We start from the raw sequence: 26,513 nt of genomic DNA, 5'->3' as shown, positions 1-26,513 counted from the left end.
GTCATCTTTCTTTTTCGGTGGCCAAGTTTTTCTCGAGTTTCTCTTCGTGAAGTTCCTGTTAGAGTATATACTCCCTCTGTCCCAAAATAAATGTCTCAACTTTGTACCAGCTCTAGTACAAAATTGTGCTAAGCTTAAGTCACTTATTTTGGGACGGAGGGAGTATAATATAGCCATGTACCCCTTCGTACTTATCCCATTGTATAAGGGGTTTCCTGCATATAGTCCACACCTCTACATGTATATATATATCGTCCTACGGCCTCATGGGAATATAAGTTGCATATTCCTAACATGGTCTTAGAGCCTAGGTCTTTTTTAGCACGCACAACTCGTGCTTGAACCTCTTCTCGTCACCGTCGCCGCCGTATTTCCTCTGGTCCGTCTACGCTTCCTCCTCCTAACCAAGGATCCCGTCGGGTCACCGGTGTCCCGTAATGATCTCGAGCCGCCGGTCTCCCGATTGGATCTCCCCGATCTCGAGCCGCCGGTCTCCCGTAAAGGATCCAGCCGCCGGCCGTTGGGTCTCCTCTGTCTCGCCGTCGGGTCTCTCCCAATTGGACCCCGCCACCGGATCCAGCACTGCTGGTTGTCTCCCCCCAGACCGTCGGATCCCGCTGCCACTCAAAGCCGCCGGCCTCCTCTGTCAACTGCTGGATCTCGCCGGCCCTTGCTGCTCGTTGCTGCTCTCCGTCGTCTCGCGTGATCCCGCCCCTGCTCTCTACTGGTTCTCGTGATCTCTGCTGCCGACGGGAGAGTTGCATATTTCCCAAAAAAAATTGTCTACTGCATCGGGCTATGTTGTTGTTCCTCGTTGCCCGGTGATTTTTGATGGTACTAACTACACCGAGTTCATTGGCTTCATGCGCATTCACATGTGTGGCATCCGTCTATGGGGCGTTCTTTTTGGCGAGGTCCGTTGTCCGCCACGTTCGGTTCCTCCTGTGCCCCCCACTCCGCCGACGCCACCGGTTCTTCCTGCGGATGCTAATCAGGCTGCGAAGGATGCAGCTAAGCTTGCTGATGAGGCCGCTGTTCGTGCTTATGATGAGCAAGCTTTGACTTATGAGGAGGCTCTTCAGGCATATCATGGTGCTCTGTCTGTTTACACCCAATGGCTTGATGATGATGCTCGTGCTGCAGCTGTTCTCACTGTTACTGTTCCGCCTCAGTTTGCCTCTGAGCTTTTGGGCCTTCCTACTTTGAGATGCGGACCTGTCTTCGTCAGTGCTATGAGCCCTATGGTGATGCCTTATACCTCTCTGTGGTCCGTCGGGAGCATGCTCTTCAGCAGGGTGACTCCACTGTTGATGATTTCTATGCACAAAGTTCTGCTATCTGGCGCCAGCTTGATTCTCTCCGCAGTGCTGATTGTCGTACTTGCCCATGTTGCCAGGCTGTGCAGGCCAATTTGGAGTTTCATCGTGTCTACGAGTTCTTGTCTCGGCTCCGTATGGAGTTTAAGCCCCGGTGTGCTCAGTTGTTTGCTCGTGGCCATATTTCTCTCATGGAGGTGCTTTCTAAGATTCGTGCTGAGGAGACTCGCTTACGTGGCGTTGGTTTACTAGAGGTTCCCTCTGTGCTCGCCGCTCGACCTCCCACTACGCCACATGCTGCACCGACTCCTCGCTCGAGTGCTCCGGCACTCTTGCCCACTCCTCCTGGCGGCTCGGGCCGCCCCCATCCACACTGCGGCTACTGCAACCTGGATGGTCATGTCGAGTCTCAGTGCTTCCAGAAGAGGAAACACCTGCGTAAGGCGCGATCATCATCTTCAGGGACTTCGTTTACTACCTCGACATCTTCAGCCACCGCTTTGACTGAGCATGATATTCTGAGACTTAAGCGTATGCTCGCTACTTTAGGTTCTTCCTCGACAGGTACTGCTGGTTCTGTGACTGATGCTTCCCGCACTGAGCAACCACCTTCTACACAGTCAGGTACATCCCCATGGGTTCTGGAGTTTGGAGCTTCTTTTCATATGTCTTCTCATTCTTCCACTTTGTCCTCTCTTCGTTCGCTTGATTTCTTGTTCATGTCCTCACTGCTGATGGTACTCCTCTTTTTGTTGCTAGTAGAGGCAATCTTACCACTCCTTATTCTGTCCCTGATGTTGCTCATGTTCCTCGACTTGCCATGAATCTGTTTTCTGCTGGTCAACTTACTGATTTTGGTTGTCGCGTCATCCTTGACGTCGACTCTTGTTCTGTCCAGGACCGTCGCACGCACACTCTGGTTGGGGCTGGCCCTCGCCGCCGTGATTCTCAGGGTCTTTGGGAGTTAGACTGGCTTCATGTTCCTTCCGCTGCCACCACTATCGCCAGTTCCTCCGCTTCGGTCGCCTCCGCTACCGGTTCCTTCCAGCAATGCATCATCGACTTGGTCATCTTTGTGGTTCTCGTTTGTCGTCTTTAGTTCGTCGAGGTCTTCTGGGGTCTGTCTCAGGAGATGTCTCTTTAGAATGTCAGGGTTGTCGTCTTGGCAAACAGATTCAGTTACCATATTCACATAGTGAGTCAGTGTCTAAGCGTCCTTTTGATTTAGTCCATTCTGATGTATGGGGTCCGGCTCCCTTCACTTCGAAAGGGGGTCATCACTACTATATTATTTTCATAGATGATTTCTCCCGTTACACATGGCTTTATTTTATGACTTCTCGTAGTGCGGTGTTGTCTATTTATAAGCGTTTTGCCGCTATGGTTCACACTCAGTTCTCTTCGCCCATTCGTGTGTTTCGTGCTGACTCCGCTGGCGAGTATATTTCTAAGATGTTGCGTGTTGTTCTTGCTGAGCAAGGGACTCTTTCTCAATTCTCTTGTCCTGGTGCTCACGCTCAGAATGGCGTGGCTGAGCGCAAGGATCGTCACCTTCTTGAGACGGCTCGTGCATTGATGATTGCTGCCTCTCTCCCGCCTCATTTTTGGGCTGAGGCCGTCTCCACCTCCACCTATCTCATCAATCTACAACCTTTTGCTCCTCTACAGGGTGGTGTTCCTTTCGAGCGTCTTTTTGATCGTTCTCCTGATTATTCAATGCTTCGCTTGTTTGGTTGTGTTTGCTATGTTCTTCTTGCCCCTCGAGAATCCACCAAACTGACCGCTCAGCATGTTGAGTGTGTCTTCTTAGGCTATAGTGATGAGCATAAGGGCTATCGTTGTTGGGATCCCATCGGTCATCGGATGCGTATCTCTCGGGATGTGACTTTTGATGAGTCTCGTCCCTTCTACCTGTGTCCATCTTCCTCGACCTTTTCAGTGGAGGATATCTCCTTCCTCACTTTTCCTGACACACCTATCACCCCCATCAAGCCTTTGTCTATTCGTTCCGCTGCCTCTGCTTCTCCACCTCTTGCCGATTTGCCACCACCATCTCCCACGGTTTCCTCCCCTCGCATGTCACCGGATTCTGCACCTTCATCTCTGGTGACTTCTTCGTCTTCACCCCTCGATTCTACCTTGGCGATCCCTCCTTGCATTGTTCCATCTTTTCCTCAGTGTTACACTCGTCGTTCACGTCATGTGGATGTGTCGTCATCCTCGTCTCAGCCTACCTATGGCTTGCGTTCTCGTCCTCGTCCGCCTGTTGATCGCCTTGGATTTCCCACCGCTGGTCCTGCTGTTCTTGAGCCGACTTCCTATCGTCAGGTTGCTGTTCATCCTGAATGGCAGTTTGCGATGGCAGAGGAGATTGCTGCTCTTGAACGCACTGGTACATGGGATCTTGTTTCCCTTCCCCCCGGTGTCCGTCCCATCACTTGTAAGTGGGTCTACAAGGTTAAGACTCGCTCCGATGGTTCTCTTGAGCGTTATAAAGCTCGTCTTGTGGCTCGTGGTTTTCAGCGGGAGCATGGTCGTGATTATGACGAGACTTTTGCTCCTGTGGCCCATATGACCACTATTCGGACACTTCTTCCCGTGGCCTCTGCACGCCACTGGTCTGTATCTCAGCTTGATGTTAAGAATGTCTTTCCTAATGGTGAGTTGTGTGAGGAGGTGCACATGCAGCCACCACCTGGGTATTCTGTTCCTGATGGCATGGTATGTCGTCTTCGTCGCTCTCTCTATGGCCTTAAGCAAGCCCCCCCGCGTCTGGTTTGAGCGTTTTGCCTCTGTAGTAACCGTCGCTGGTTTTTCAGCCAGTACTCATGATCCAGCATTGTTTGTCCACCTTTCTCCTCGTGGTCGGATTCTTCTTCTTCTCTATGTTGATGACATGATCATCACTGGTGATGACCCCGAGTATATTGCCTTTGTAAAGGCCCGTCTTAGTGAGCAGTTTCTTATGTCTGATCTTGGACCTCTTCGCTATTTTCTTGGGATTAAAGTCTCTTCTACCTCTGATGGCTTTTTTATATCCCAGAAAAAGTATACCCAGGATCTTCTTGCTCGTGTTGCTCTTACTGACGAGCGCATTGTTGAGACTCCCATGGAGCTCACTGTTGACCTCCGTGATACTGATGGTGACCCCCTGCCTGACCCGACGCGTTATCGTCTTCTTGTTGGTAGTCTTGTCTATCTAGTTGTCACTCGTCCAGATATCTCTTATCCGATTCATATTCTGAGTCAGTTTGTCTCTGCTACCACCTCGGTTCACTAGTCACCTCCTTCGTGTTCTCCGATATCTTAGGGGCACGATCTCTCACCGTCTATTCTTTCCTCGCTCTAGTTCTTTACAGCTTCAGGCCTATTCGGATGCTACGTGGGCTAGTGATCCTTCAGATTGCCGTTCACTTTCTGCTTACTGTGTTTTTCTTGATGGTTCTCTCATTGCCTGGAAGACGCAGAAACAGACCGCAGTTCCACGTTCGAGTGCAGAGGCCCCGTCGGAGCATGTCCGCCCGCAGCGCCCCCGCACCACCAAGTCTTCGCGCTCGGACAGAGGAGGCCGCGTCCTCGAGCTCCTTCGGACCTCCCTGCCTCTCCGCGCCTTCGGCAACCAGTAGCAGCCGGCGAGCGCGCCGTGCAGGACCCCGGCGCCCCCTCCTTTCCTTTCTCTCCCTCCCTGGTTCTTCACTCTCTTATCCCCCCAGCTCTCTCTCTCTCTCTTTGGTGCATTCGCAGGATCGAGAAGGAGCTCGTCCATGGCGCCTAAGCTTGGAGCTCTGCCTCATTCGCTGGATCCGGTCGCTCCCGAGCCTGGCCTCCCCTGCAGCAGCCACCACCCCGCGCGTCCTCTGCCTCGCCGCAGGCTCAGCCAAGGGCGGCCCTGTCAGGTTCGCTCGAAGCAACCACTGCTTTTCGCGTGCAGTTTTATTCAGTCAGCGACAGGTTATGGTTCATCTAGCTCGCCCGTGCACCCATATCACAAGCACATGTCCAGCCAAGCTAGCTAGCGCACGCACCCTACATCCATGGGGTCTGGGGTTCGAATCCCACGAGCCCATATTTTGTTTTGCTTTTCCGTTCAGTTTCAGTTGGGTTCAGGCAATGAATCGGTATATAGTTCATGTAGTGCATGGTCCATGCTTTAACATAAGTTCTATCGTAACTCAGCTGGTTGCCAGAGTGGCACTCGCCTAGTAGGCCTAGTAGGTTCTGGGTTCGAGTCCCAGCCACCTCCATATTATTTTTGCATGCATTTGGCATCCATGTCATATGTGTTAGGAAAGCAACTTATCTGTATTGAAGGCCCAAGGGGCATATACATATTACACATGACTTGAGGTGCAAGGAAAGTAAACATAGACTAATAAGGACTCCTAGACTAATACTAATAGACTAATACTAATACTTCCTAACACCCCCCTCAAATGCAAAGCGTATGCAATAGCATTGCATTTGAAGAAGTGTAATACTAAAAAAAAATGATAATCCAAATCCGCGTCTTGAGAGTGTCGTCGCAGCATGAAGAGTCTTCAAAACTTGTCGAGTCGCCGAAGGAGACAACGAAGAGATGGCACGTCAGAGGTAGACACCGCATCACTTGAAGATACAAGATAAGTATCAAGAGAAGATGGGTTGTCAAAAGAAGATGACACATCAGAGGAAGACACCGAAGAGATGGCACATCAGAGGAAGACACCGCATCACTTGAAGATACAACATAAGTATCAAGAGAAGATGGGTTGTCAAAAGAAGATGCCACATCAAGAGAATGAAGCATTGTGCAGAAAATCATAGTCCACGACAACCGACAGCAAAAGAAACTCGGCGGTTAAGGCACGATGGACGTAGATCGACAATGCAAAAGAAGTCCAGAAAATCCTATAGAAAACAACAAGGGCAAATAGGCCACAAAAGTTGCATAGAAAGGATCAAGACCGGAGAAAGGCTGACGGACTAAGGTATGGTGGACTCGCATGGCATGAGAAAACACAAAATATCAACGGATTTGGTGGACGCAGCGGAATTATAGAAACTAAAAGAACTAGGAACAACGGGGACATGAGCACCACGTAGTAGCAGGAAACATCACCACATAGTATAGGAGAAAGCAGCTAGCAGCAGCACGTAGTAAGGCCAGCTTGCGACAGTAGATGGAGTAGCATGCCAGTAGCAGCAGAACGTTACACCACGTTGTAGCAAGTGGTAGCTAGCATCAGCGGGCAGCATGGCGTGCATGCGGAAGTAGACAGAGGAGCACGCAGAGCAGCATGCACGCTACCAACTGCTCCGGGAAGAGACTCGTGCACGTCCACGGGGAAGAGACATACGCTCGAGATGCAACTGAAGGCAGAACGACAACAGCTGCAGGAGGGCGCCACTTCCTTGCTCGAGGCAGGCAGCATCCCGACGGCCGCATGAAGGGCGGCAACCTCATAGATGAAGGCGGCGGTCGTCGATCTGGATCCATGCGGCGGCTGGGGGCGCGAGATCCAGATGAGGCGGCGGCGGCTGGAGGTGGCGGCCGCCGGCCGAGGCGAAGGTGGCGACCGCGGCGCGCCAGGAGGCGCAGACGGCGCGAAAGCTGCGGAGGTCGAGGGAGGGGAGGCGCGGGACGAGCAGCAGGAGAAGTCCTCGTGGAGCCCCTCCCAGTCCGCCATGGTCGCCGTCGAGGGAGCCGCCGGATTGGGGTTGGGCAACACTGACTTGAGGTGCAAGGAAAGTAAACATAGACTAATAAGGACTCCTAGACTAATACTAATAGACTAATAAGGACTCCTAGACTAATACTAATACTTCCTAACAATAAATATGATCTTGTGTTGCTCGTATCTCTTAGGTCGTAATTCCGTTGGAGATGAGCTATATATGTAAACCGACTAGAATGACGTGTAGTTTCACGTGCACCACTTTATTTTGCCGTTTAACAAACATAAAATATGTTTAGGTCAGATCTGGACAGTTTTGGAAGTTAACGTGTGGGGTCCTTCCGGAAATGCTATATGTCGTTTCCGACCTCGTTTAAATGCCTAGATAGGTAGTTTATTTATGCTTCACGTCTTGCCATGTTTAAACAACATTTAATATTGTTGTGTACCTAAACAGGAGTGAACTAAATATTTGAATGTTGAGTTTCGTCAATATGCAACTCGTTAGCTTCACTTAATGTGTAGTGTTTGATTGTTGTAAATTGTCATGCCATTCCTTGCATAGTTAAACCGTTCATGCATCGTATGTGTTGTGCATCATGTCGTGCATATGTTGTGGTGTTATTGATAGAGTTCCGAACCGCTTCGGAGTGAGAGGATCCGTTCGACTACGTTGGTTCGCCTGCATCACGTAGTCGTTCTTCTTCCAAGCGGGATCACAGGCAAGATGACCATTTCCCTAGATACCATTACTATCATTGTCATGCTAGTTGTTTCGTTTCTACGCTATGTCTCGTTGCCTACCACCTGTTTAAATGCCAGCCTCTCAACATTTCCATGAAAACCTTTAACCTTTCTACAACCTAGCAAAGCACTGTTTGGCTATGTTACTACTTGCACAGCCTTTGATAGCGTTGCTAGTTACAGGTGCAGTTGCTTCCATGTGACAACATGGGTTCCTTGTTGTATCACCATATTAATTCCTATTTAATTTAATGCACATATATACTTGGTAAAAGGTGGAAGGCCCTGTACACTAGTTTATCTGATCGTATCCTGAGAACGAGATACGCGGCTCCTATCGGGTTCGTCGACACGTCGGGCGGCCTTGCTGGATTAGTTTTACCTTCGACGAAATATCTTGTGCATTGGGATTCCGGTGATGCTTTGGGCTATCTCAGAGTTGAGGTTTTCCACTAAGGAATCCGAGGAGATCACGAGTTCCGTGATCGAGGCTTTCTATGCGGCTTGTGGTAATTTGTGATGGACTAGTTGGAGCACCCCTGCAGGGTTAAATCTTTCGGAAAGTCGTGCCCGCGGTTATGTGGCAAACTTGGAAACTTTGTTTAACATCCGGTTCTAGATAACTTAAAGTAAGCTTAATTAAAATATGACAACTGTATGCGTAAATGTGATTGTCTCTTTCGTGAGCTCCTTCTCCGATTGAGGACACGGTGGGGTTATGTCTGACGTAAGTAGGTGTTCAGGATCATTCATTTGATCATCATTAGTTAACGTCCGATTATGCGTAGATCACCCCCCTTCTTATTCTTGTACTCGTAAGTTAGCCACCTCAAATAAATGCTTAGTCGCTTGCTGCAGCCTCACTACTTAACCATACCTCACCCATTAAGGTTTGCTAGTCTTGGTACCTTTGGAAATGAGATTGTTGAGTCTCTGTGGCTCATAGGTTACTACAACACCAGTTGCAGGTACAGGTAAAGCGATACTTTGACGTGAGCGCGATGATTGTTCTATTTGGAGTTTCCTTCTTCTTCTTCATCGATCTAGGATGGGTTCCAGGCTGGCAGCCTGGGATAGCAAGGATGGACGTCGTTCTTTTATCGTTTGTTTTCGTCTGTAGTCAGACCCTGCTCTTCTACATGATGACTGTATGTTGTTGCACTGATGTGATCTTGATGTAGCTTGTGGCGAGTGTAAGCCAACTTCATATACTCATCTCTTCAATACATGTACTTGTAACGATATCCATTCTTGCAAAACGACGAGATGCGCTTCTATCCCTATCGAGACCTTCGAGCCAAAATAAGGATAGGATCAAATTTTGGGCGTTACATCTGACCTGGGAGAGCCAAAGGCTAGCGGCGGCAGTTGCGGCTGGACCTCGAGCGCCAGCCAAAGACCCGACGACGACGGTGGCCTGACCTGGGAGAGCCGAAGGCCAGCGGCAGCGACCAGACCTCAAGCAGCAGGGGGCTTCAATCTGATTCGATGCCTGTCCGGTCTGGCGGGTGGAGACGAGACGACGACCGGCCACAAATTCGGCAGGCGGTGGCGGAGCAGCAAGTCCAGAAGCACTGGCTCGATCAGGCAAGCGGGATCCGCAACGGAGCAATGAGATGGAAGGCCGTATGGATTTCATGGGAGAGAAGCAGCAACGACTGGATCGATGTGGACGAGGAGCCTGGATGCCCGCGCAAACAATGGAGCAGAATCACGGGCCTATAGGAGATTGGATCGGAAAAAAGGTTTGGAGCTCTAATACCATGTTGAGGATGAACAAATTAATATTATTGAGAGGCCAAAACCAACATATATATGTGTGTGTGTGTACAAGAGGATGCCAAGAGACTAGAATGCAAAAGGCCAAAGGACATCACTAATATAACTCTAAAAACAGTTACCACCCACAGTCTGATGGCCAAACTGAAAGAGTCAATCAATGTTTGGAAAGTTATTTAAGGTGCATGTGCCTCCAATAACAAAAGAAATGGCACAACAGTCTTGCTCTAGCTGAGTGATGGTACAATAATAGTTTTCACACATCTTTACAAATGACACCCTTCCAAGCCCTATATGGATTCCCTCCACCAATGATTGCAGAATCAGCCCTTCCTGACTCCATATGTGCAGACAGTGACAACTTGCTCCAAAACAATGAACTAGAACTAGAAGTGATCAAGGAAAACATGTTGAAAGCTCAAGAGAGAATGAAGTATTATGTTGACAAGAAAAGAAAAGACAGGCAGTTCCAAGTAGGAGACATGGCTTATTTGAAACTACAGCCTTATAGGCACACCTCTTTGAGCTTACACAGATTTCTCAAGCTACATTCTAAACTCTATGATCCTAAAAAAGTGGGCAACACCTATTACAAGCTCTTGCTCCCTGAAGGGTGTCAACTTCATCACACCTTCCATGCCAGTCACTCAAGAAGCATATAGGACCTCATGTCATCAAACACAATAAGCGTCGCTTGAAGGGCGAACGCTCACGATAGCCACGTCGAAGCATTTAATCTCGCAGGTGAAAGGGGAAATATTTAATCATCCATACACAGGAAATTTTGAAGCAACTTCCTCCTACATCGAGCGCGGCGCACGCAACCTCACCTTTCTCGCTCTCCCCACACACGCAACCTCTAGCACCGCAATCCAACGCAGCCGGCTCCTCTTTTCTACCACAAGGACTGCGGGAAAATCACATCCTCGACCATATCCATCGCTCCTCCACCGGGGGGAGGGAAATATGGTGGCGTCGGCCAGTGGGGAGGGGGTATCCGGGTCAACCACGGAACACACGTGTCGTGAGGGTAATCTTGCATTCGGTGAGGCTTGAGAGAGGGGATTGCGAGCCGGCGGTGGTCCACCAGTTCCTGACGCTCGCCCATCGGTATGCCGGCGACGTGCTCGGTGACTCGCTAGCCTACGCGGATGTTATGTTGAACATGATTCTTCCTTGCCTCCGAGAGATCTTGTTCGGGTCATTTTGTTTGGGCTAGATTAGATTATATTTTGTTTTTCGAACTGAGGGAGGGCTAGATAGATTTGATTTGATTTGGTTTGGATTGAGGGTTCTTATCTATATATATGGTGGAGGAACTGGAATATGCCATGTCTTCAATTGGTGTATCTTTTAATAAAAGAGGTTTTCTGTTGATAGAAGTGTTGAAATATCTGTAATTTCTTACTCAAATGGAATTATCAAGTCTGTTTTTTCCTCCCCAATTCATTAATTGTTGTCGTGTTGTCTATTTTGCAAATTACAGGTCGATTTGCAGTGGAAGCTTTTGCAGGCCAGTGCTCAAGGCAAGTAAATCGTCTTCGATGTGACGTCTCATTTATCGCCATGCATCTTGCTAATCTCCGTTGGTTTGCTTCTAAACAGCAGTGCTACTTCTGTGATGTATAAATTCAGTGCCATTTCTCAAGCTACTAGGCCTAGAAGAAACATAAAGAGGCAGTGCAGCGATGATCGTCCAGCCCTCCAAGCTAGATGCAGCGAGGTTAACCGGGGTCAAAACAGTTCCGACCCCAATTGGCTTGAGGAAATCGGGGAGAATTTTGAAGAAATTGCACTCTTTCTATGAATTTTGCAGGCCACACACAACTTTTGGCACTGTGAGCTCTGGCATCTTTGATCTAAATTTACACATGTAGTTCTGATGCACAATGTCCAATGCAATGTTTCTTATGTGGACTGTATTGTTAGATAATAGGTATAACTTCAGTCTCTCTCCTGATGAAGAGCCTAGATGATTTTACTGTGACGGTACTACGAGGATATCTCAAGGTATTAATGTATTATAAATCTGTATCTATTCTGAGTACTATGCTTTAGCAATATACATAACCATTTGTTATATGATAATTTTACACCACCGACTCTTATAAAGAGCTCCAAAATTTTCTCTTTGTGTGCAGGCTTTGACTGCTGCTTTATGTATGAACATCTATGTGGTCGGGCTGAATCAGCTATTTGACGTTCAGATTGACAAGGTAGTATTTTTTTTCATGTGCATTGCTGCAATTTTACTCATTTCTGAGCTTGGACTTCACTTTTTCTTGATTCAGGTGAAAGAATCTTTGGTGTGCTCACAAAAAATGATTTAATGGAAAAGGGTATGTTGTTGATGTAAGTTCGACCAGTTAACCAAGTGCTAAACACTTGTTTTTTTTTGTGTGTGTAGTTATTCTTGAGTTCTACAATTTCGAAATTGGTCACAAGTTATCCTGGAAAGGTAGCTTATATTGGCTTGTTAATGTAGACAATCAAATGTTGTGCTTATTTAGATTGATATACCGAAGCCCTTATGTATAACTAGGATCTTGCCGCCGGCCACACGAGCAACAATGCCCAGCGCCAGTCGGTGATAATTTGTGAGTTTTGACATTCTTCTTTAAGCGTGTATTCAACCTATTTCTGAAACTATATTTTTTTCGAGAAAACGCAAGAGATTTTGCGTTTCATTGCATTGACAAGATAGAGTTTGGTTACAACCCTCCTAGAAGAGCGAGTTCGGGCAGGGACATGCATATAAATTTAATGTACATCCCAGGTGGTTGGCAAGATGACCCTGAGGACGCGGGCACCAGCGCGTGCCCATTGTTCGGCTTCGTCCTTGCACAAATTTAGTATAAACAGTCTGCAAGTTGTATTAGCTATAGTTGAACATTTTTTATGTTTATCTTTCTCTTGATCATATCACTTGCAGGAAACATGCTTAGGTATATCTTGTCCGGAGTCTCGAGTATACTGAGGAGCTAAAAGTGAAGACTAACCAGTACATGATCTTTTTTGGTAAGGAACCATTTCATTATCTCATGGCAACAGAACTGATTACCAACAACAACAACCTTGTAAATTTTTTCCCCCACAGAACTGATAGTTGTAGTTACATTTGCTAAAATCTGAAGCATGTGACCTTTTGAAATATGCTCTAAATCCTGATAACAAAATAGGGAGTTGAATTTTTATTCAAATGGATTGTGTCTATAAAATTTTGGCGTTGTTTTAGTTTTTCTTGTTATATATTGCCTTCCTGAAGGGTAGCTTGTTGGACTTCTCTATCTTTTCTCAAACAGAAATTGTTGGCGTCTGTATGCTATCCAACTTATGGTTTCTTCTAAATGGTTACTAAAACTCAAGATGCTTGCTCTTATTGTGCCATAATCAGATGTTGAATTGGTTCCATTGTTGATTGATTTTCAATATAGATCTGCAAACTAATAGCTGGCACATCTAGGTCCCTCGCCATGCCGTGGACACGGCGGCCCTACTGGAGTACGGTGCGACCAAGCCACGAGCTGACATAGCCGGTGGCTCCTGTTACTCACACCAGCTGGTTCTGCTCCTGCAAGCCGCCGCTGCCACTGCCCGTCTCGATCTCACCCTGCATTTCCTTTAGGCGAGTGTGTGGGACGAGTAGCTGTGGAGCTATCAGTCAGTCCGCTACCTTTCTAGAGCTGTACTTGTGCAAATCGGGAAAGTAGCCAAGCTGCAGGGAAGCCGAGGAAGCGTTTATTGCTGCCAGATATGTGGAAGCATATCTTAGGCCTCTGCATTGCTCGGCGAGATATTGAAGGAGACCAAACACACGTTTCTAGATATATGATTTGTATCACAGATCTTCAGATTGTGGGTGTGTAAATCTACGAACCTGATTGCGTATTAATTAAGCAAAATGATGCCAGATTAGTTTGTGGCGTATCTTTGCCTAATTTATTTGCTGGTGATTGCATAAAAAAATTGTGAGGCATTTAACTTGCTCAGTGCTAGTGTTCACGTACATAACAGTAATTGTTAAACCATGTGCATAATCAGGATGGGAGCGCACAGGCCCATCTAAGGTGGCACCCCCAATGGACGAAGTCGATGTTGGCGATGCGCCGCGCCAGGCTTGCTAGGCCTAGAAGCACATCGGGGACGAAGGCACACGTCGGTGTTGCCAGCATCAGGCATGCGGAGACGGGGACCTGCACACAACCTGTACGCCATGTCGAGGAGGCTAGCAAAGAAGGACTCGACGACGGTTGCGGTGCAAATCGACGAGGGTCGATGTTGCCCGCAGTGGTCGGAGTAGATGAAGTGGTCGGGGAAAACGACGGCGACGCTGGCGATCAGTTGGTGCTGGAAGAAGATGAAGGAGGTGGACGGGCGGCGCGCTCGGGTGAGCGAGCTGCAGCAACGCCAAAGGAGAGCGGCGGCGGCGGCCTGATGGCGGCGGCGGCGGCTGGTTAGGAGCAGGTGGCGATGCTCGAAGTAGGCGAGGAAGAACCCGACAGCATGACAAAGACCGGCGCGGACGATGGCATTCCCGCGCCAAAGAGACGACGCTGCGCATACCACGGGAAGTCGACGCGCGGGGACGGCGGAGTGGACCACGCACCGCGTTGCTACGACCCGAAGGGGCGACGAAGGGGCGACGCGCGGGTCGAGGTGGCGGCGTACACTGCGTGCCGCAATGCTACGACCCGAAGGGGCGACGCAACGGCGGTGCGCGGGTCTGTGCAACCACGGGGACGGCCTCGGGCGGCGGCGGGGACCGCGTGCCGCTGCACTACAGCCCGACGGGGCGGTGTAGCAGCGGCTCGTGTGTCGGGGCAACCGCGGGGAGAACCACTGGGCGGCGGTGCTGCGGCCCGACGGGGCAACGCAGCGGCAGCCCGTTGCTCGATCGGTGGAGGGGCATGTTGTACTTGGGGCAGCCTTCACAGGACCTACGGAGGCGCATGCAACCGACTGATCAGGTCAGTCGCACGGCGCGGATGGTGTCGATCGCGCCGGGCGAGTGATAAATACGATCGCATGCGAGGTCGGGGGCGCTGCTCAGTGATGATGACGGCGTCGTGGACGATGATGCGGGGTGGCCGAGCAGACCAAGGCGACGACGGCCAACGGGAAGGGCATGCCAGAGGAAGCCGGCGATGGGCCAGGGAGCCCGAGGCAGCCGGCAGGCCCGGGGCAGCGGCAAGCCCGGCAACCGGTGAGGGAGCCAGCAGCCGAGGCAGCCGGCAGGCCCGGCGCAGAGGCAAGCCTGGCAACCGGCAAGGGGGCTGGCAGCCGAGGCAGCCGGCAGGCCCGACGTAGCGGCAAGCCCGAAAACCGGCGAGGGGCCCGGCAGCGGAGGCAGACGGCATGCCCGGCACAGCCGGCAGGCCTAGGGCAGCCGACGTTCCCGAGGCGGTCGACGAGTGGCGACGAAAACGGAAGGTGGGTGATGCAGGCGTCCTGTTCAGCACGGGACGGTGACGGTAGCGTAAAGTGACGGGCGGGCAGATGCGCGGACGACGGCCATGACGGGCCGCCGTGTCACGCAAGGCTGCCGGGTCGAAGTAGAGGTCGGCTGGTCGCGCCTAGGTCGGAGTAGAGGCGCGCAGGTGTCGACGGCGGCGGCGGGCGACGCAACCCGATCTTAGATCGGAAAACCAAAAAAGGAAGAACGCCGATCAAGAGACCGACAAAAGAGAGAAAACCCGGATCAAGAGATCGGGAAAAAGACTCTCTAGGGCAGCCGGTCAACATGACCTGCGGACGAACCCTAGGTACGGGCGGCGTGGCCCCCGGCGGCGGTCATGAAGGCCGACCGCCCCGAGGGTGGCGCGCAGTGCGGAAGCAGCGGCGGCGGCTAGGTCAAGGAACTTGCGGCAAATACCATGTTGGAAGGGAGATAGAGCGATTGGTGGAATCGTTGTTTATTGCTTGAGCCTCATGGGCATATATATAGGAGTACAATGACCAACTTGGAGTACAAGGCAAGGTAGGACAAATCCTAGTCTATCTCATATTTCCTAACTAGTCAATATTCTCAACATATGCCAGTGGAGGCAGCTACCTAGCAGGATTCAACTTTTATCCAGAAAGTATTCCCTTCTTTTCAAGCTTGAGGACAAACTCAGTCCCATTTGGGGGTATTATTGTCAGGCTCTAGCTACTGAAGAAATGTGACACTTTCCCTGTTTCTGCGTTTCAGATGGCTCTTCTGTCGTTGATTTACCAACCAGTGGCTCTCCTCAGAAGATTCCGCCAACTGGTGTCACTCTCGACCGTTGATCCTGCATCGGACGTCTCCCTGAAGCTTCTACATCACCGTTGAACGTTCGGCATGCTTTATCACCTGCTCTTGGTTGTAATGCCTATAAATCCTCATCTTCCCCTCCATTCGGACTATGCTTATGTAAATTAGGTTGTAAACTCTAACCGGCAGAGGCGTGCTATGTAAATTAGGTTGTAAACTCTAGCCGGCAGAGGCGTGCTACAGTGACTTCACCTTTCTCAATATAAACCCTGAAATTGAATCGGTTTGCTCTGAATTCCCCGTAAGATCCTGTTATATTCAGTGAGTAGCAGGTCGAGTACTGCCCCCCCCCCCCTTCTGAACGTGTTTCTGGTTCACTTGAACCTATCTTGTAACAGGTTGCGAAACCTTATAGGCAAATGAATACAATTCAGGTGAGGAAATCTCACACACCCAACCCCTGCGTGATATTTTCTTTTTAAAAACATGGTGCACATTCATGAAAAATTTGAGAATTTTACAAAATGCACAAGTACCTAAAACTTAAACAGTTAAAACTCAAACGCTCGGCCTTGCATGTTGATATATGCTTTTCCCAATGACACAACGACAAACTTAATGTATTGTTTTTTTTTCCTTGCTGAAAGGATGAAAACAGAAATGTAGATAGGCACCAAAAGCCACAGCAATGCATATCTTAGTAAGTAAACATGCTTCTAGAAGTTACAAATGAATACTGCGTAAATAAAACGGGTCCAGAAGTCAATACAGATGGGAAAGAATAAGGATTCCTCTGGACTTACCTCATTGAGGAAAGGTTCTAACAAACACAACTGAAGCTCGGTTGCTTCAGCTGCTATCATGCAAAAGAAACGCTTGAAATTCCCAAGGTGGTAGCATCTACAGAAAGGAACAAAAGAGATATGCATCATTTCAGTTATTTACAAGGGCATGAAAGAAGTTAGTTGTGAATGTGCAATTGGCACTTGTTAGATGTCCACAATCATATAATGGAGATTGAAAAGGAAAAGAAAGCCATGAAGATCTGAACTGAGTTACATGAACAGATATCGGAGCATGCACAAAAAAGGTCATACACAATGATACATAACATGTGTAAGTTACCTCAATATAGTTCTAGCAAATATCATTTCCTTTGATCGTACTATTGAAGCTGGTAATTGACTGTACCAAAAAGAGAGTGAGTTTGCCTGGAGATAAATAAAAAATTAGGCTAGGGTAATGGAAAGCGTAACGATCGTGCATAGGCGAATAACACAAATCAGATATCTAGAGGGCATAAGAATGAAAAACATACCATTTTGGGTATCTTGCAACCCAAATGTAGAAGCACAAAGAAGGAATAATACTCAGATTCTTTATTGCTTTGGGAATTGATTTTATGAATTGTGTGATACATATCAAACAGAGAAAGAAGGCATTTCATCATTTGTTCCGTGTTCAGGTAACACAAGGAAGATGCATCAGAATCCTGGCAAGACCTCGCAAGTCTTTGATGGGACAGAATATGAAACTTTATCTGCAGAAGTGGGCAAGCATTAGATAAATGCTGTGAGCAAGAATACTATTATCTCCAATTCAGGCAACTATATTCCTCCAGCTGGAAACAGAACTGATGCCAGGAAACATAGCTATGAAAGATAGTAGCATCTAAAGTACAAAAAAAGAACTTAATTGCCAAGACAAATGAAGAAAATGCATGAGAACTAATCTAAGCATAGTTGGAGAAGGAACATATATTTTTCAAAACAACTCTGGAAAAGAAAGAGAATCTAAACAATCATTTGGCTGGATCATGTACTCTATCCGATTCCTTTGCATATGGAAGTCTTGGTAAACAAGGCTGAACAGCAGGTTGCTCTGTAAGCACTGAACATCTAATTAAAGAAAGATCACACAAAGCAAAAACTAGTTCCACCTTACCACACCAAAATTAGCTTCTAGGAATAATAATCTGAACTAATCAAAATCTTGTGTTACATAATTGAGTGGTTGAGCCGAAGTACCATGAAAACTGGTAAAAGTAACAAGATAAAGATGTGAAGAATGAATCGAGATTGGACTGTACCACATCCTCATATATGTGAATAGCTTGATCATTCACCAAATTCTGTATACTAAGATCTTGTCTCACAGACCTTGTTCTATCGAATATGAAATCATGAACTATCTCAAATGGGTACTCTGAAGAATTTAGTAAATGCAAAAGATAATCCATCGTTTCTCGCAAGACTGGAAGAGGGCGTATATCTGATGCCTGTATGCTGGTAGACGAGATAGTTCTGCAAAACTAGCAGGAAACCAAGGGTTAGAAGGCGGTTAAAAATCACAGTCTCCTGCTCGTTTTTTTTATTAGTAACTTATTTACATATAATCAATAAACTCATTCAGACAAACAGAAAAAACATAGATAAGGTTTGCAAGAATGTATTTGGTTGCTAGATTGGCTCCATGTTGCTTTTCTACAGTAGATAGTTTATGATATTCACATAGTAGACAGTTCATGATTTTCTAGCCAGTGTTAACATTGTGTCACTTGACTTTGTATGCATTACAGCATGGAAAACTCAATTTCAAAGCAACACATAAAGCCAATTCTTTCAGTAAAAAGGGCCAGCCCGGTGCACATAGCGCCCGCTTGCACAGGGTCCGGGGAAGGGTCCAGCCACTTTGCGTCTTCTGTACACAGCCTTTCCCTACATTTCTGCAAGAGGTTGTTTCCAAGACTCTGAACCTGAGGCAACAGCTTTATCGCTGCACCAAGGCTCCCCTTCCAAGCCAATTCTTTCAGTGTCCAAACAAAAACATAAATTTGTGATTCTAACAATATCACCTCCGATGTGCATCACATAAAATTCCACCATGTACCAACTTATCATCATTTTATGATATGAAAGCTATTTTTTCTCTAATGATGGCAGAGTTCTCTAGCAATCCCCCCTAATATACCTTCACACACTTCATTCGTTTGTCTGCACATATGACCACTAATTTAAACTAAACATAACCATTTCACCCCTGTCACCAATGTCGTAATTGATGGTGATCGATACACTCAATTGGTTTTCCGCTAGAGCTCAGGAGATTGGGCTGCTCGGAGCCCAACTGTCAAGCCCGGTGCCGTCAATTTGGGGATTTTAGGGTGGTTCGCTAGGTTTCTAGGGGAATGGAGTTGGTGGGTCGTGTTAGGAATATGCAACTTGTGTTCCCTAAGGGTCAATGGCCAATATATATACATGTGCAGGTGGTAAATATGCAGGAAACCCCTCATACAACAGGGAAAATATACAGGCTAGAATATAACTCTAACACCTCCCCCCTCAAACTCATGGTGGATAAACAACACTGAGTTTGGAGATATAGAAACCATACTATGTTCTAGTCTGGGCCTTCGTAAAAAAATCCGCCAACTGTAACTCGGAAGGCACATAATGGAGAGCAATAACCTGATCTTGCACACCAGCACGCACATAAAAAGCATCAACACCAATATGCTTCGTGAGCTCATGCTTCACAGGGTCACGCGCAATGCTAATAGCACATGTACTGTCAGACAATAGCAAAGTAGGTCTAGTGATAGAAACACCAAAGTCCTGAAGTAACCATGAAGTAACCACTGTAACCAAGTCACCTCTGCCGTCAAAAGAGCCATAGCTCGCAACTTAGCCTCTGCACTCGAACGGGAAACTGCGGTCTGCTTCTTCATCTTCCAGGCAATGAGAGAACCACCAAGGGAAACACAATAAGCAGAAAGTGAACGGTGATCCAAGGGATCACTAGCCCACGTAGGCATGAAGTTATAATGAACCAGAGCGAGGGAAGAACAGGCGGTGAGAGATCGTGCCACGAAGATATCAAAGAACACGAAGGAGGTGACTATAGTGAACTGAAGTGGGAGCGGAGACAAACTGACTCAGAATATGGACCGGATAGGAGATATCCGGATGAGTGACAGCTAGATAGACAAGACTCCCAACAAGATGACGATAACGCGTGGGATCAGGCAAGAGGTCACCAGCAGTATCACGGAGGTGAACATTAATCTCCATGGAAGTCTGAACAGTGCGTGGCTCATCAGTAAGAGCAGCACGAGCAAGAAGATCATGTCCATCAGAGGTAGAGGAGACCTCAATCCCAAGAAAGTAGCAAAGAGGGACAAGATCAGACATAAGAAACTGCTCACTAAGACAAGCCCTGACAAAGGCATATACTCGGGGTCGTCGCCAGTGATAATCTGCCACGAGCAGAAAGGTGGACAAACAAAGCTGGATCATGAGCACTCGCTGAAAAACCAACGGCAGTAACCACAAAGGCAAAACACTCAAACCAGGCGCGAGGGGCTTGCTTAAGGCATAGAGAGAGCGACGAAGACGGCATACCATGCCATCAGGAACAAAATACCCAGGTGGGGGCTGCATGTAAACCTCCTCACGCAGCTCAACATTAAGAAAGGCATTCTTAACATCAAGCTGAGACACAAACCAATGGCAAACAGAGGTCACAGCAAGAAGTGTGCGAACAGTGGTCATATGGGCAACAGGAGCAGAAGTCTCATCATAATCACGACCATGCTCCTGTTGAAAGCCACGAGCCATAAGACGAGCTTTGTAGCACTCAAGAGAACCATCAGAGCGAGTACCTTGTAGGCCCACTTACAAGTGATGGGACGAACACCAGGAGGAAGAGAAACAAGATCCCACGTGCCGGTGCGCTCAAGATCTGCAAGCTCCTCGGCCATCGCAAACTGTCATTTGGGATGAACAACAGCTTGACGCTAAGAAGTCGTCTCAAGAACGGCAACACCAGCGCGGGGAAAACCAAGGCGAACAGCATGCGGAAGCGGGCGAGGACGCAGGCCATAAGTAGGCTGAGACGAGGAAGATGGCACATCGGTAGACGCATCCACATTACATGGACGACGAGTATAATACTGAGGAAAAGATGGAAGAATACGAGGAGGATTAACCGAGAGAGGAGAAGGTGACACGGAAGACACCGGAGATGAAGGTGCAGAATCCGATGACAAGCGAGGTGACGAAACCATGGGAGATGGTGGCATCAGATCGGCAACAGTCGGAGAAGCAGGGGCAGTAGGACGTACAAGCAAGGGCTCAATGGGAGTGATAGGTGTGTCAGGAAAAGTGAGGAAAGATATATCCTCTACTGAAAAGGTCGAGGAAGATGGACACGGGTAGAAGTGACGAGACTCATCAAAAGTTACATCCCAAGAAATACGCATCCGGCGACCGACAGGATCCCAACAGCTATAGCCCTTATGCTCATCGCTATAACCTAAGAAGACACACTCAACTGAGTGATCGAATAGTTTTGTGCGTACACGAGGGGCAAGAAGAACATAGCAAACACAACCAAATAAACAAAGTGCCGAGTAATCAGGAGAACGATCAAAGAGACGCTCGAAAGGAACACCACCCTGCATAGCAGTGGACGGCTGAAGATTGATGACATAGGTGGAAGTGGAGACAGCCTCAACCCAAAAGTGAGGCGGAAGAGAGGCGGCAATCATCATCGCACGAGCCGTCTCAAGAAGGTGACGATGCTTGCGCTCAGCCACGCCATTCTGAGCATGAGCACCAGGACAAGAAAACTGAGCAAGAGTACCTTGCTCAGCAAGAGCTCCACACAACATCTTGGAGATATACTCTCGAGCAGAGTCAGCACAGAACACACGAATAGGCATAGAGAACTGAGTCATGGCAGCAAAACGCTTATAGATAGATAAGACCTCACTACGAGAAGACGTAAAATATATCCACGTGTGTCGAGAAAAATCATCTATAAAGATAATATAGTAGCGATGACCTCCCCTCAATGCGATGGGAGTTGGACCACATGCATCAGAATGAACAAGGTTGAAAGGACGCCGAGACACAGTCTCGCTATGAGGATAAGGTAACTAGACATGTTTCCCAAGCCGGCAACCCTGACAGTCTAAAGATACACCGCCGAAGACGGATCCAAGAAGACCACGTCGAACTAAGGATGAGAGACGAGAGCCATATAAGTGACCAACGCGATGATGCCACTGCTGAAAAGAGTTGGTAGACAAGGCAACAGAGGTGGAGAGACTGACAGCGGTGGCAGCAAATGGAAGGTGAAGCCAGTCAAGCTCCCAGAGAGCCTGAGAGTCACAGCGGCAGGGGCCAGCACCAAGAAGAGCACCAATGTGACGGTTCAGAACGGAACATGAGTCAAAGTCGAGAATGACCCTACAACTAGAGTCAACAATCTGACCACCAAAAATGAGCTGCATGGTAAGTCGAGGAACATGAGCAACATCGAGAACATGAAAAGCGAAGTGCTAAGAGTGCCTCGTCCAGTAACCGGGAGAGGTACCACCAGCAATAAGAACATGAACAGGAGAATCGAGAGGTCGAGTAGAGGACAGAGTGAATGAATCATGAGTCATATGAAAAGATGCTCCAGTATCAAGGATCCATGGAGATGTACCTGCTTGTGCAGAAGGTGGTCTCATAATGCCAAAAGAGTTAGTAACAGAACCAGCAGAACCTGTCGATGGAGAACCGGAAGATGGAGCTAGCAGACATCAAAGTCGTGCAATCTCTTGCTCGATCAGGGACTCAACTGAAGAGGTCGACATAGATGCACCCAATAATAGGGAGCCGGAGGCAATCAGCGGGGCGTGAAGTCGCACAATCCCCTCGGTGAAGGACATAGCTGAAATAGTAGACGCAGTAGCCCCGGGAGAGGAGCAGCCACCACCACCTATGGAAGCTGCTAAATCTAGCGGTGTAGCACGACCAGTAGCATCAGCAAATGTCGGTGAAGGAGACGAGATTGTATGCAGACAAGCACCAAGTGCCAAGGGAAGACACGTGTGTGAAGCGCAATCGTTGGAGTCATATGCACCACTGCAGCCGGTGAAAGTCGCGAGAGGTGTCGGGGAAGAGCAACATTCACCGGTGAAAGTCGCGAGAGGAGTCAATGTAGAGCGACAATCACCATATGTGGATCTCGTAGGAGTAGCAGAAGAGCTACTAGCACAACCTGCGGAAGAAGCCGAAGGAGACGGCGTTACAGACGAACGAGCATCAAGTGCCGAGGAACGGCCCATATGCGAGACAGGAGTAGTGAAGAAAACACCGTCAGGAGTCACCGGGCAGCGAGGGACATGCGGACCCGATGAAAACATCTCTCTTTTTTTACTTGTTTTTATAGTACCAATCACCAGCCAGGCAGCAGTTACTGGCAGAGGCCCCGGCGGGAACAGATAGCAATCCCTGCAGCGACAGACAACAGGAGGACCCAGAGAGGGGCGAGAGCCAACAGCAGGGGTGGGATCCGGCAAGGCGAGAGACAGCAGCGGGTGGGGAGCACGGGATCCGGCAGCATGGGAGACCAGCAATAGGCGGGGAGCGCAGAATCAAGCAGAGAAAGGGGACCGGCAGGTGGCAGCGAGCTCCAACGAGGGGTAGCAGGCGGCGGCGGCGATCCAAAGGAGGGTCGGCTTCAGGAAGTCCTCGGTCGAGAGAGTCCGGCTACGATGCAGAGGACGGCTTCGATACACTTGTCTCTTACTGCAAGACGCTTCGATGCAGAGGAACGGAGAGGAGGCGGGCACGACGAGGAGAACCGGCGGAAGCCACGGAGGATCAATAGCACGAGTTGCGGCGTGCGAAAAATGGACGTAGCTCTAATAACATCTTAGGAATACGCAACTTGTATACCCTGAGGGCCAATGGCCAATATATATACATGTACACGTGGTAAATATGCAGGAACCCCCTCATACAACAGGGAAATATACAGGCTAGAATATAACTCTAACAGATCAAAGGTAGGAGAAGAAGAGACGCACTATGCTAAGTTATCACTTTTCTTACTTATCATTCACGACAGCGCCGGTATATGTAGTGCTTACAGGGGATGACAACAAGTAAAGGGAAAGTTTAAAGTAAAGGTTGTTTCAACGGTCGGTAAAACGACTCATGCCGCTGTTAAACCAGTCATTGTCTTGAAGAGATCTAAGACGTCCGTTGTCTGAACATGTAGGTTTTAGTTTGCATATGACACTCTTCTCGTCAGATAAGATTGGTCTAGTGCAGGGGCTGACAACAACTTGGCAAGCGCAACAATCAAGTCTTCGGGTGCACTGGCTGTGGAGGATGCGCACCGACCCCTGTGACCTTGGTGCGGACTCGATGTGCAGTTCTCCAAAGACGGGCGATGTGTGTTCACTGCGTGTACCAAGATGGTGGTTGGGAACGGAACATCTACTCTATTTTGGGACAGGTGGTTGGATAGGAGATCCATTACAGAGTTGATGCCAGCACTTGTCGAGCTCATCTCGCCACATACCAGGAAGCATCGGACTGTGCATGATGTCGCCGTGCACTGACGTTGGATCAGTCCAGCTCTGGGCGTGATTCTGCGATGTGTAGTTCATGGCGATACCGATCGGACCACATGTGCACAATACTCCTCCAAGTCTTGCTACAACACCCACTCCTGGGCCCCGCCAGGGGTGAGGTTCATCATTCGGATTGCTTGCCAGGACAGATGTTGGACATCAGATAGGCTAGTGCGCCATGGGTTGGAGCAATCCCAAGGTGCCTGCTTTGCGACCAGCTTCGTAATCAGTCAGTGGAGACTATGTCCCACCTCCTGACCGATTGTCCCTTTTCGAGGACCCCATGCTCATGACACAAAGTACTCTTATGGATCCGATCTACAACAGGCTGCCCATTGTTAGAGAAGAGTTTGTAGATTGGTAGCAACTTGTCATCCGGTCCTCACCACCTGCGGCTTGCAAGGGCACCTTGGTGACCATGCTTAGATGCGCCGCAACCCAATGGTCTCGACACAATGCGCAATCTGACATCGCCAACTTGCTCATCATGGCCTAGAGTAAGGATCATGCATGGACGAAGTAGGGTGGCGGGTCTTTACGCACTACTACATGGGGTATCTATCACTTTGGCGTGTGGTGTTATAATTGGGCCGTTGGTCCAGTCTAGCACGTAACTCTTCTTTTTTATCAATGCATTGAGACACAAGCTTTGCCTTTTCTCGAGACCCAATCAGAACCACCGCCCACCCTTGCATCTAATAACTTACTAATAATGGAAGAGCAAGCACTAGGAGAGAGAGAGAGAGAGAGAGAGAGAGAGAGAAATCCATATTCAACCCCAACTGTATGCCCTAGTTTAATTTACAACCCCCAACTCCGAAACAGGTTATTGGAAGGTGGTTTTGCTATGACATGGCATCCCAGTCAGCAAAGAACTGAAAAAATGTTACAAGTCCCAAACGCCATATTGGAATCATCTTCCCTCTCTATCTCTCCGAAAAGCGGGTCATTCTACCCATTACCTCTGTCCCTTTAACCGACACCCGCAATTCCCATCTTCGTGCGCAATTGTGACGCCCGCCCAGCCTAGCAACGCATTATTGCTCACCTCCACACACCCCTCTACTCACCGATCTTTTAATACCCGTTGATCCCCGCTGATAACATTCCCCCTAGCTATGCAGTGGTGCTGCTCCTGTTCGATGAGGAAGTGATGGAAACAACGACATAGATAAATCTGCCATAAGTAAAATTAGCAATCAAACAAATGGAAACTAGCATGGCAGGCAATACTGAGATAAACCCAACCCTACAAACAGGCAAAGTGCAACCAGATCCACATGAGATAATAAAGAGTCCACTCTTCACCTGCAGCCTATCATTGCCAACGCTGACTTTCAGTTAAGCAAAACTTCATGCCAGGCTAACTACCACATGGAACAAAACTAATCTGGCCATTTACATGCTAGAAACAATCCAAGCACATTCGGACCAAAAGGACTACTCATAAAGCATCATGCTGAACCAACAACATGTAATTCAGGAATAACATCCACGCATATATGGATAATTGGAGATCGTGGACGGCTCACCTTCTTGACCGCGAGGGAATGGGACGTGCGCATGGGGTCGCTGCTCGCACGCTCAAACATAGCCAGATCACGGAGCCGCTCTCTCTGCGCTCTCTCCGTAGCTGCAACAGAAACATTAGCATCAATGAGTTTAAACGTCAACCAATTGCTGAAGCTAGACGAACTGATGGCGTAATTTCGTTGAACCGATGGTGGGCGTCAGCTCCGCAAGAACCCGGTGGGGAGCTTCGGTTCTCCGAACAGGTTAACAGCTCCGCGCAGGCTGAGAGGCATTGGACGAAGGGTGTTACCCGGGCACATGTTGGGACAGGTGCCGACGATCGGCGGGGCGGCGCTAGGGATGACCGCGGCGGCGGAGGCGGCGGAGGCCGTGGAGGGAGAAGGTTGTGTGGAGGGGCAGCCGCGGCCTTCACACCGGCCCTGACATACTCGGCCGCGGCCGTTGCCGCGCGCGTAGCTCCGGCCCCGATTGCCCGCCCCGTCGCGGCGGTCCATGCTCAGTTCACAAGTAGCTTCGCCCGGTGGCCGCGACCTCAGGGATAATTCGGTAATTTTGTCACCGATGGAAAGGCAAAGCAGGCGGAGTGTTAGGCCAACTCCAACGCACCATGCCACCATCCAAAGGATTTTATCAGTTTGTTTAAAACAACCCGTTCCTAAATATAAAACATTTTAGATATTTTATTATAAACTATATACGGATGTATATAGATATATTTTAGAATGTCTATTCATTCATTTTGCTTCGTATGTAGTCTCCTAGTGTAATCTTTAAAGGGTCTTATATTTTAAAACGGAGGGAGTAGTAAACATGCACGTGCAACGCACGTATTATTATTA

At 48.6% G+C, this 26,513-nt stretch overlaps 1 protein-coding gene across 2 annotated transcripts in view; it reads right to left on the bottom strand.

Moving 5' to 3' along the window:
- LOC123448671 (SAC3 family protein C) overlaps positions 1 to 26,225 on the bottom strand; it is a 41,334-nt gene extending 15,109 nt beyond the window's left edge. Inside the window, exons 1-6 of one of the 2 annotated variants that reach the window (XM_045125634.1) lie at positions 25,964 to 26,225; positions 25,674 to 25,774; positions 17,818 to 18,039; positions 17,047 to 17,268; positions 16,854 to 16,939; positions 16,532 to 16,628 (exon numbers count right to left, since the gene is read on the bottom strand). In XM_045125634.1, coding sequence (XP_044981569.1) covers positions 16,532 to 16,628; positions 16,854 to 16,939; positions 17,047 to 17,268; positions 17,818 to 18,039; positions 25,674 to 25,774; positions 25,964 to 26,168 — 933 coding nt within the window. In that variant the 5' untranslated portion in view covers positions 26,169 to 26,225. Of the gene's footprint in view, positions 1 to 16,531; positions 16,629 to 16,853; positions 16,940 to 17,046; positions 17,269 to 17,817; positions 18,040 to 25,673 lie in introns of both variants that reach the window. The other variant, XM_045125635.1, reaches the window with a different exon arrangement.
- Between the last annotated feature and the right edge of the window lie 288 nt (positions 26,226 to 26,513).

The sequence above is a fragment of the Hordeum vulgare genome, chromosome 4H, assembly GCF_904849725.1.
Source record: "Hordeum vulgare subsp. vulgare chromosome 4H, MorexV3_pseudomolecules_assembly, whole genome shotgun sequence".
Lineage (NCBI taxonomy): Eukaryota > Viridiplantae > Streptophyta > Magnoliopsida > Poales > Poaceae > Hordeum > Hordeum vulgare.
This window is presented reverse-complemented; position numbering and strand designations above follow the sequence as displayed.